The sequence below is a fragment of the Chelonia mydas genome, chromosome 22, assembly GCF_015237465.2.
Source record: "Chelonia mydas isolate rCheMyd1 chromosome 22, rCheMyd1.pri.v2, whole genome shotgun sequence".
NCBI classification, from domain to species: domain Eukaryota; kingdom Metazoa; phylum Chordata; order Testudines; family Cheloniidae; genus Chelonia; species Chelonia mydas.
Window position 1 is genome coordinate 12304523 of NC_051262.2, and position 12283 is coordinate 12316805.

Consider the following 12283-nt stretch of genomic DNA (forward strand, 5'->3'; position numbering starts at 1 on the left):
GGATTGGAACACATGACTTATGAGGAGAGGTTGAGGGAACTGGGATTGTTTAGTCTGCGGAAGAGAAGAATGAGGGGGGATTTGATACCTGTTTTCAACTACCTGAAAGGGGGTTCCAAAGAGGATGGATCTAGACTGTTCTCAGTGGTAGCAGATGACAGAACGAGGAGTAATGGTCTCAAGTTGCAGTGGGGGAGGTTTAGGTTGGATATTAGGAAAAACTTTTTCACTAGGAGGGTGGTGAAACACTGGAATGCGTTACCTAGGGAGGTGGTGGAATCTCCTTCCTTAGAAGTTTTTAAGGTCAGGCTTGACAAAGCCCTGGCTGGGATGATTTAGTTGGGGATTGGTCCTGCTTTGAGCAGGGGGTTAGACTAGATGACCTCCTGAGCTCCCTTCCAACCCTGATATTCTATGATAAGACTGAGGGGGGGTCACCACAGCCCAGTGTTGGGCGGCAGGGATGGCTGCACTAGGAGAGGCACCACCTCCCCTTGCTTCTTATATCCACCACACGTGGCATTAATTAAGTTTGTGACTGAACTCCTTAGGGGAGAATTGTGTGTCTCCGGTTCTGTTTTACCTGCATTCTGCCATATATTTTATGTTATAGCAGTCTCGGGTGATGACCCAGCACATGTTGTATGTTTTAAGAACACTTGCACCGCAGGTTTGACTAAACAGAAAGAAGGCACCAATGTGAGATTTCTCAAGATAGCTACGGCACTTGACCCAAGGTTTAAGAACCTGAAGTGCATTCCAAAATCTGAGAGGGACGAGGTGTGGCGCATGCTTTCAGAGGTCTTAAAAGAGCAACACTCCAATGTGGAAACTACAGAACCTGAACCACCAAAAAAGAAAATCAACCTTCTGCTGGTGGCATCTGACTCAGATGATGAAAATGAACATGTGTCGGTCCACTCTGCTTTGGATCGTTATTGAGCAGAACCCATCATCAGCTTGGACGCATGTCCTCTGGAATGGTGGTTGAAGCATGAAGGGACATACGAATCTTTAGGGCATCTGGCACGTAAATATCTTGCGACCCCAGCTACATCAGTGCCATGAGAACACCCGTTTTCACTTTCAGGCGACATTGTGAACAAGAAGTGTGCAGCATTATCTCCTGCAAATTGTAACCAAACTTATTTGTCTAAGCGACTGGCTGAAGTAGGACTGAGTGGACTTCTACACTCTAAAGTTTGACATTGTTTTATTTTTGAATACAGTTTTTTGTGTGTACATAATTCTACATTGGTAAGTTCAATTTTCATGATAAAGAGATTTCACTACAGTGCTCGTATTAGGTGAATTGAAAAATACTATTTCTTTTGTTTTTTACAGTGCAAATATTTGTAATAAAAAATAAATATAAAGTGAGCACTGTACACTTTGTATTCTGTGTTGTAACTGAAATCTATATATTTGAAAAGGTAGAAAACATCCAAAAATATTTAAATAAATAGTATTTTATTATTGTTTAACAGCGCGATTAATCGTGCGATGAATTTTTTTAATCGCTTGACAGCCCTAGCAGATACCACAACCAGGAACCTGACTTTGACTAGAACACAGTGGCAGGGAAGAGTCCAGGGAAGGCTGCAAAGGAGATGGTTCTTGAGACCCACTCATGTTCAGATGAATTCACTTATATCTGGAAACAGATCTTTTTTAAAATGTCAGAGCAGTCTATGTTTGTCGGATGTTTCTGCCCTCGGTTATCTTGCAAAGGGAAATCTGCAGGGGAATCTGCAGCTTTTCAGCTCCCCATCCCAGGAACATAGTGTTGACCCAGGCACTGCCAGAACTCAAACCACCCTCATCATGCCTGTCCCTCACACTTAGGGGCGTCGGCCCCGTGCACCCAGATACGTATCCTCTGGGTGGAGGGCGACAATGTCATACACAATAGAACGTCTGTGACACCCTGGAGTCAAGGCTGGATTCTCCCACAGTGGAACAAAAATCCCTTTCATAGTGTGATTAAAAAAAAAAAGTTCATGTGGATTTAAACAAAATCTTAGATCAACAAATTGCCTATCGACTAGAAAGGCCAATACAGAGAAGCAGCAACAGTCATCCTGACCAACGAGGGACAGTTTCTGGGGACCCAACGAGATCAGCAAATGCAACGACCTGCCTCGCAAAAGGAGAGGAATGTTTGGTAGATCTTACCTGTCTGTTAAAGTCCAGCCCATTTCGTTCATTTCCTACAACGAGAAGAATAAGAATGAATCTTGGTGTTGCTATAGAGACGAGAGACCCCACCAAGCCTCGCTGTGCTCGGCCCTGTACAAACATACATGAAGACCTGCTCCTTTCCCCGACAAGCATACAGTTCAGTGCAGGGCAAGATGCAACAAGTGAGTGTGGCAAACAAAGGCAGGGAGATGGGGGGGGGGGCAGGATGGAAGCAATGAAAATAAGATCATGCGGTTACAAAGGTGGCTGTTGCGCAACTCAGTGGTTCCCGAAGGTACCAAATCTTTACTGAAATGAATAGAACCAGTTCTCACCGGGTGATGCTCCCACTGTACTGTCACAGGGGAGCTCAACAGAGGTGGGGCTTGGGAGCAAGCAGCCTCCTTAGAGATTACCGAGGGAGGGTGTTCCCTAATCCCTGGCTATCCAGCAACTAGGAAGCAAGTGCAGAGAAGCTGTGGGAGAGGCTGGCAAACAGGTGATGAGGCTGTTCACCTGCCATTCTTGAGGGAATTTGTGGCACTGAGTAATTACAGGAGATCTAAGGGAATGGAAGGCGCTGTGGGGTTGTGCTAAAAAGGCGACTCCTTGATTCATAGGCAGGTAGGCAAAACCAAGGGGAATCAGACAGGATCCAACGCGAAGACACAGCACAGGCCCTCACTCATTTCCCTTGGATGATCAACATATTACCCGCCTCCCCTCACCTCCGGCCCCCAAATCCCTGAGTTCACTGGAATCTGGAATCCAAACCTGGACCTGAATTTTCAGCCAGTCTCTACAATGGCTTGAGCCAAACCTCCCAGATCAGAATCCCAAACTTTAGAGAGTTCAGATCCTGGATCCAAATTTTCCAACAAAGGCTCATGTCTCATAGGTGCTGCCATTCTCAGCATCACACCTTCCTCCTTCTGCTCTTTCCCACCAAACACAGGTAGCTGGGTCTGCCTGGCCATTACCCATCCATTTCTGTTCTGCTCCTTCAAGGTCTTTAAGGCTCTTGGACTCAGTTATCTCACTATAAAAGACACTAGCTGGGAGGGGGTTAGTTTGTACAAAACATCTGGGCTGGGATTTTCAAAAGGAGACTAAGGGGATTAGGCACCCAATGGGAATGTCAATTAGCATTGGGTGCCTAACTCCTTTTGGCTCCTTTGGAAACAAATCTGAGGGTAGGCAAAAAAACCTTTCTTCCATTTATTTAAGCCAATGATTTCCCAAGAACTAATCATATAAATCAACGTTTCTATCTAGTTTCGATGTACACAGGCTTGCATGATTGTAGTATCCTCTTTAATCTCACTAGAGGAACATGCTGCGCAAGCAGTAAGGATCCTTGTTTGAAAGCTAATCTTGCCCAGCATTAGGCACCCAGAAAGAAAGCACATGAACAAGTCAGATCCTCAACTTCTGTAAAACACCGCTCCATCAGCTTCAGCGGTGCTCCCCTGGTTCAGATCAGCTCAGAACCTGGCTCTTGGTGCTCTGCCAGATTCAGAAGGAACCTAAACCTCCCAAGCCTGGAGTTCTGCTCTGAAGCTGGAACCTTTCATTTCCAAGCAAGGTCTGAACTGGCAGAGTGAGTCCAGCCCTCTTTAATCACGAGGGTGTGTGGCAATCTGGGAAAGCTCCCGGTACTGAAATGAGGGGATGTCGTGCTTTGAGAACATCTCCCCCAACCCTCAGAATACTTCCCCCAACTCCCACTTTGAGGGTGCTCAGGTTGGAAGGAATAATCATGGTCGGCTATCAATAACACTTCAGGCAAAGAGCCAACTCCTCTCCCTGGTTCACCTGGCAGCCAGCAGGTATGTGGCTGCTTTGCATAATGCTGGCACCAGCTCTGGTGCGAGTTTGCCTGGGGAGGTTTCTCTAGGGATGGGAGGGGAGAGCAGCAGCAGGGTTCCGGCTGGATTTTTTGCCGGGAGTGTTTTGTTTACAACTGAAAAGGCAAACAGTTCACAACAAACGCAGCCCCTGTTCGGATCCCCGCTCTCAGAATCACAACCAGCGCAACCTCTGTTTGGATCCCCAGTGTCACCATCACAACCAGTGCAAAAATATGTAGGAATGACAGAATAGATCATGCTGGTGGGGGAGTGGCACTATATGTGAAAGAAAGCATAGAGTCAAATATAGTAAAAATCGTACATGAATTAAACAATACGATAGACTCTCTAGGGATAGAAATTTCCCACTTGAATAAGAAGAGTGTAGCAGTAGGAATATACAATGGCGATGGTGACTGTGAAAAACTGAAGGAGAAGAGAGGGGCTACAAAAACAGAAAACCCAATTACAAGGGAGGATTTCAACTATGTTGTCTATGAGCATGTCACCTCAGGATGTGATAAAGAGAGAACATTTCTAGACACCAATAATGGCTGCTTCTTAGAACAGCTTTCCCTGGAACCCATAAGGGGAGAGGCAATTCTTGATTTAGTCCTAAGTGACGCACAGTGTCTGGTCCAAGAGGTGAATATAGCTGAACTGCTCGGTAATATCAACCATGATGTAATTAAATTTAACATTCTTGTAGGGGGGAAAATACCAAAGAAACCCACCACAGTAGCATTTAACTTCCTTTTAATTTACATGTTATTAGGCTCCTCACTTTTGTGTAGTTCAAAAACGGGAACAGTCACAAGAGAGAAATGCCTGCAAGCCGTATGGAAACTTTTAAAAAACACGATAATACGGTCTCTAACTATACGTATAGCCCAAACAATAATTTTCTTTAAAAAATAAGACAAAAAATTCCATCCTGGCTCAACAACAGAGTAAAGGAAACAGAGACAAAAAGGCATCCTTTAAAAATTGGAAGTCAAAACCTGCTAAGGAAAATAGAAAGGAACTTAAACTCTGGCAAGTCAAGTGTAAAAGTATCATCAGGCAGGCCAAAAAAGAATTTGAAGAGCAACTAGCACAAGACACAAAAACTAACAGCAATTTTGTTAAGTATATCAGAAGCAGGAAGCCTGCCAAACAATCAGTGGGGTCCCTGGACAATTGAGGCGCTAAAGGAAGACAAGGCTATTGTGGAGAAGCTAAACAAATTCTTTGCATCGGTCTTCATGGTTGAGGATGTGAGTGAGATTCCCCACACCTGAGCCATTCTTTTTTGGTGGCAAATCTGAGGAACTGTCCCAGACTGAGGTGTCAGTAGAGGAAGTTTTGGAACAAATTGATAAATTAAACAGAAATAAGTCACCAGGACCAGATGGTATTGACTTAAGAGTTCTGAAGGAACTCAAAGGTGAAATTGCAGAACTACTAACTGTGGTATGTAACCTATTGCTTGGATCAACCTCTGTACCAGATGATTTGAGGATAGCTAATGTGACACCAATTTTTAAAAAAAGGTTCCACAGGCAATCCTGGCAATTACAGGCCGGTAAGGCTAACTTCAGTACCAGGCAAACTAGTTAAAACTATATTAAATAACAGAATGACCAGAACACACAGATATGATGGGGAAGAGTCAGCATGGCTTTTGTAAAGGGAAACCATGCCTCACCAATCTACTAGAATTTTTTGAGGGTGTCAACAAGCATAGGACAAGGGTGAGCCATTGGATATAGTGGCACTGGCCACTGCTGGAAGACGGGATACTGGGCTTCCCTTGGGGTGGCTGGGTTGCATCCCTTTGCATTTTAGCTTCTCATGTGAGGCAGTGGGGCTGTGGGGGGAAATTCTGTTGCTGTTTCCCTGTTAAAGCATAAGATCTATTACTGCTAACTCCTTGGGTTAGTTTTTCTTCTCTCCCTTTTCCCCTCATGATGAAGAAGCTGGGTCAGGCCTACGATATGGTTAGCGGGCAGGGATGTTTCATTTGCAGAATTTCTCTGTCTCTTAAACTTCCTGTTTGTGACAAATAGAGAAGTAGAGGAGGCAGGCAGCCAGCTCGGAGGCAGGCAGCCAGCTCTCGCGGCAATGGAGAGAAAAGAAATCAAGAGTCAAGAAAACACAAGCTACAGTTACCTCATGACACAACAATCGGTCTTACGACATCTTCTGAGACCATGCGCTAGTTACCTGCAGGGGGCATCAGTTTGCCAAGAAAGCAATCTATTGCCAAAATACTGATTACATGACCAGGGTTGTAGACAGAATGCTTCCCCCAAAACCTAAATTAATTCACCCTACATTTTGAGTGAGCTGCACAGAATGGAAGGGGATTTGGTCACTAGGAAATTTCAGATTTGGACTGCACACAGAGGGCAAGTTAAATCTTTACAAGGAGGGGCTGGGCAATTCACAGTGGGGGAAGAGATTTTCCATGTGCTGCTTTGGAGAATTACATTCTGTGCAGTTGAACAATGAAAGAGGAATAATGCCAAGGAAGGAACAATGCCAGACAGACATTAAGTATGCTAGCTGCAATTATTTATCCAGTAAAATGGCGTGGCAGCATCACACAGGGGGCGGTGGGAAGAAAATTATTGCAATGGGATGATTTATAAATTGGAAACAAATTGTTAGGAAATTGGCTTGCTCACATTGATTGTCTAGTGTCATGATTGTTGCTCCCATCAGCTCCATCATGTTGACTATCACATGATATTCAATGCTCACTCAGCAGTGGGGAAGGAAAAGCCCCCAGCAGCAGTCATTAGAGTTATAAATGGCATTCTAAAGGAGCAAAACCTCTTAGCTGCATTGAAATGGACTCTTATATTAAGGATCCAGTTAAAAGTAATTGAACAAATAGAACGGTACAAATGAATTTAATGATCAAAATGAAAAGGATTGGGTAGTTACATTGTTTGCTTTTGCACCTCACTCAGCTTGGACAATTCATAGAGTTTAAGGCCGGAAGCGACCATCATCTAATCTGAATGCCTGAATAGGCAGGAGATTTTACCCGGTGATTCCTGCATCCAGACCATCAACTTGTGGCTGAGCCAATACCATCACCTAGCTGCCATACTCATGTTCATCTGTAGATCTCAAAGCACTTTGCAGTGGAGGAGGTCAGCAGCATTATCCCTATTTTACAGATAGGGATACTGAGGCACCAGGCAGTGACTCGATTTGCCCAAATTCAGCCAACAATCCAGTGGCAGAGCTGGGACAGACCCAGATCTGCTGCATTTCAGCCCATTATGCTATACATGAAGCCACATTGCCTCCCCTAGAGCATAGCTCTAAGTCAAGACAACGAAGTGCTGAGACAACAGTCTCCCGGGTCACTGCCTGCTGCTAGTCATTTTCACTTTCCTGTTCTCATGCATGAGAACAAAGGGGCTACGTTTGAATTGCATACACACAAGGGAATGGCTTGTTTAAACAAACAAAAATGCATGGAAACATTTCTATACATATTCCATTTTTGTAAAAGTTCATTTATTTATGATCAACGTATGGGGCCAAATTTGACCCAACCATCCCTTGAACATACGTTCGTTGTAAGCTCACTGGGAAAGAGGTGACCTATTACTATGCCTTTGTACAGAGCCTGGCACAATGGGGCCCAGATCTTGATGTCTCTGGATGATAGCAGAATACAAATAAGTAACAGTACTAATGGTTGGAAACGGATGTCGTACAGTACAGCTATATCAGTGATAACAATGTCAATCAGGGATGTTACATTATTTTATGGTTATTTATTAGGTGTATTGTGGCAATGCCTAGGACCCTGATCCTGGACCAGGAGCCCCTCATGCAAGGTGCTGTACAATCACAGAGCAAAAAGACGTTTTACTAGTCCGTTGCTAAACATAAAGGGACAGATCCTCAGTTGGTGTAAATCACCTTACCTCCAGTTACTTCAATGAATAGCCCAGATCCTCTCCTCCTGTACTACCGCTGTGCACCACTCAGGTGCTCCTAAATGGCCGAATCTGGGCCTAAATGGCCAGCAGAGAGCATCCTCAGTGTAGGGGAGAAATCAGCTGGCAACAAGTGGTATCGTTTGCTCTTACACCAACTGTCCCACACACATCATGGCGGCATGCTGGATGGAGTTTGCCTGGGCTATACAATTTACAGATGGCATATGATCCCTTAGAGATCACACCCCGGTGGTGTAAGTTAGAACAGTGGCTAAGATGCTCTAATTTAAGATGGGGGGCGGGGCTAGAGCAAACATGTCAGGAAAAGCAGGGAGGCATAAGTTGCCACTTAACAGCCCCCTTTCAACCCCTGCCTTTGCCAGGCATATCTCCTTGCAAAAGGCAACCTGGGCCACAGTTTCCAGAACCCGCACGATTAGTTTACTGTGTGGTTGGCGCACAGAGCAGCTAGCTCTCAAAAAGCACACCGGAGTCAGGAAAGAAACACCCCCTCGCGCCTCTCTCTTGCTTTTGGGAATGTGGATGCCTTGCTTATGAATAATCTTATTGACTGGAGTGCTTAGCAGTCAGACTGGCATCAGCCACTCCCCATTTATGGTCTGTCTGTTGAAGTGCCTTTAAAGCTTCCTCCTCTGCATGACCAGTTAACTCAGTGCATGGAGATGTGCTCAGGAGCAAGGCCACAGGGTGACAAGGAGCGGGAGAGACAGATGCTTCCCTCCCACATTATCCAGGCTGAAGGAGTCCCCCAGGGAAGAGAGGAGGGCAGAGGGGTGAGCAGAGAGTGGGTAGGGATAGGCTATGGGAGAAGGAGAGAGAGGAGAAGGTGAGGGAGATAACAGGGAGGAGCAGGATAAATGAGGGCCAGCATAGGCTGAGCAAGGGGAGTGAGACACCATGCTGCACTTACATCACCACATCCCTGGTTGGAATCGCCCCCTCTTCAAGGTTAGATTTAAGCAATATTTCTGGGGGGAATCCCATAGGATTCTTGAGGAAGCTGGGCAGGGCTTCAGGTGTCAATTAACAAACGATCTAATGGCCAATGCTGGAGTCTGGCTGGTCTCCATGGGAGAGATGCTATAGGTGTGAATTCCAATCGATTGATGTAACTGGTGCAAACACCCCCTCTCCCCCCAGCTTTTTCCCGTGCTGAGAGTGGCCTGTTTTGGTGGAGCTGAACGCATTTAGGTTAAAAACTGATTTAAGTTAAACCCGTGTACCTCTCCTGTGTAGACAAAAGCCTTGGAGAACATTTGTGTCCACATCCCTCGCCTGCCAGATAGACCCACAATTTCTACACGAGGGGAGGAGGCAGGTGGATGTGGAGGGACACAGGCGGGTTCCAGAAGGAACCCCCCCCCCACCCCCCGAGCAGGACTTGTTCCCATGGGCAGCGTTTCAGTTTGCAGGCATGGGGAGAGGGGTCCGGAGGAAGAGGCAAGCAGGCCCGCCCTTCCAAAAGATCCCTGCTCTTCCGAGAGCACAGGGTGCGCTCGCCCCCCTCTGAGAACGTCCTGATTAGAATAAAATCAGCCTTTGTCCCCCATCCCCGGCTTTTGTCCTCTCCCCTCCTGAGGATGTAAAACCCCCTAATCACCTTCATTTGAATTTCAAATAACCCCCCTCCTATGCCTCTCCCCACACCCCAACTGCCTCCGAGCTGGGCATATGGAAATTTCTCCTGCCTTAGACCCAGCTGCGCAATGCAAATCAGCAGCCGTATGCAAATCCCGAGCAGACACCAGCACCATAGCAACCAGCTGTTTCACGGCTGGCTGTGGCTGCCTTTCTCTATCTGGGCCCCGCCCTGGGGCTGATCCCCCGGCTGTGCAGGGTGGGAGAGGCAGGAGAACTCATTGGGGCGCTGAGGGGAGTTGCACGGGATGGTGGGATGTGAGCCCCTTTGCACTACATGGTGGACTGAGAACCCACCAACTCACTTCATGAGTCGTCGTACTGCCACGGCGGAGTAGCAGTATGAGAGGACTTGTTCCCTTGGCCTGCATTTGAACCACTGACCTAGAGGTGAAAGACTCCCTACCCCATTGAGTCTTGAGCCAATTAGCTTTAAATTGACCCGTATTATGAACAGCAGCACCTTTGGCCCCCAACAGCGATTAGTGGCCCATTACTCTAGGTGCCACACAGGTATTCAGGGGATGTCTGCAGTGCGTCTGTATAGATGTACTTTCTCTACCTTTGATTGAGCCAGCCAGGTAAAAATAGCAGCGTAGCCATGGCTGGCCAGACAGCTGCCTGAGTATGTACCTAGGACCAGGGGACAGGATTGTACGTGGGCAGCTAGCAGGGGATACACTGCTATTTTTAGCACACTAGCATGATCAAAGCTAGCCTTTGTACGTCTTCCTGAGCAGGAAATTCCACCTCCAGCGGCAGTATAGGCGTTGCCACAGGGAGACACAATCCCTGCCCCAGAGAGTTTACAATCTAACTAGACAAAAGGAGGGAAAACGGTTTATTGCCCCATTTTACAGATGGGAAAACTGAGGCACTGAGATTACGTGCTTTTCCCAAGGGAATCTGTGGCAGAGCTGGGGATTGAACCAAGCTCCGCTGCCCTCTTTGTAAAACCATCCATCCCCTAAGCACCCAGCAAAATGGACAGAGATTAATGCACTTAGGACTTCCAAAAGCAGTTGAGTGTGGACAGTAGAGAAGGGGAGAGCTTTTGGCTTGTGAAGTTTTGCCTGGTGCAGTGACTTTGGTGGCAGAGATTGCCTCCCATCTCAGGAACTGCCTCCAGTCTCTCGAGTCTCCTGCCAGTAAAGTTTGGGTGATAGCCACCCTGGCCAACAGCCTGGAGACCACCTGAGCTGAAGCTCCCTAGCTGGGGCTGTGACAACTCACATCTTCTGCAGATGGGCACAGAGGAGGACCTGGGCAGTGGGAGGATGTTGGTATGAGGCCAGGATAGGATTCAAGAGGGAGAAGATTGGTTCCCAAATCCAGGGAAACAGGCTCCTCAGGGATTATCAGAGGTATCGGGCACTTGCAATTGATTTGCCTTTGATGGGAGCTTGGCCAGATCTTTGCTTGGCCCCCCCCCCCCACGGGAACCCTGGGCTGTCCAGGAGGGCCCTGCGGGGTGCACCCGACGCACTGGCAGCACACACAGACAAAGCTGGGCTGCAGAGAGCTGTGTCTTCCTTGTTCTAGGATGCCCACGCGCTGTGCTCGCCCTGGTCTCCTGCGCGGCTGTGCAGCTCCCCACTTGCCAGGTGGAGCGGGGTGGGGATGGAAGATGTTCCCAGTGCCTGCAGCCATTCAGCTGCTGACAGCTGTGTTTGAAGTGTTTCCCTGATGCACTTTTGTTTAAACCTTGGCTTCCCCCACCCCACAATCCCGACTGAGCTCCAGTGAAATCAAAGGTTTCAGAGTAGCAGCCGTGTTAGTCTGTATTCGCAAAAAGAAAAGGAGGACTTGTGGCACCTTAGAGACTAACCAATTTATTTGAGCATAAGCTTTCGTGAAGTGAGCTGTAGCTCACGAAACCTTATGCTCAAATAAATTGGTTAGTCTCTAAGGTGCCACAAGTCCTCCTGTTCTTTTAGTGAAATCAAAGCAGCAGCTCTGCTTGGTGCGACCTGCGGTTCTGATCAGAGCAGAGAGTGCACAGCAAAGGCCTGACACGAACAAATGGAGGAGAAGCTCATCTAGTCATTTCATTACACCATATACTGGTGGTTTAGACAACCACAGGACGGCGCAGCCCTCTGCTTGCTGGCTTGGAAAGCAGGGGCGATGCTGATTGGTGCTGACCCCCCTCCACTCCCTCTGAAGTCAACCCAATATTTGCTGGCATGGCCTGTGTCAATTTCCCCTGTAGGACCTGGGCTCAGAGATGCACCAAGGGACAGGCAGGTAAAGGAGGCGACGAGAGAGAAAGACGCACTCAGAAGCTCCACTCCCTCAGGCTGCCTTCTTTCTCCCAGAGAAAACACACACTGTCTCTCAGCCCAGACCAACAGATCCAGCACACCAGAGGGGTCTGTCCCTACCCCCATATTTTCATTTGCAGCTATCTATCCCCCCCACTCATTTCAGGATGATGATGATTTAGTATTTCGGCAGCCCCACAGCGCAGAGTGGTGCCTTACAGAAAAAGACAAGGGAAGTCCCCAGCCCAGCTGCACACACTTACTCCATTAGAGGCCCCAAAGGAGAACGGGGCTCCATTGTACTAGGTGCCGTACAGACACGCAGAAAGAGGCAGTCCCAGGCCCGGTGAGTTGACCATGTAGCACAGCCCTCATTAGCATA

At 47.4% G+C, this 12283-nt stretch overlaps 1 protein-coding gene across 1 annotated transcript in view; it reads right to left on the reverse strand.

The window, feature by feature from the left end:
- POU2F3 (POU class 2 homeobox 3) overlaps positions 1–12283 on the reverse strand; it is a 61939-nt gene that overhangs the window by 37744 nt on the left and 11912 nt on the right. Inside the window, exon 4 of the mRNA XM_037882390.2 lies at positions 2176–2210. Coding sequence (XP_037738318.1) covers positions 2176–2210 — 35 coding nt within the window. The remainder of the gene's footprint in view (positions 1–2175; positions 2211–12283) is intronic.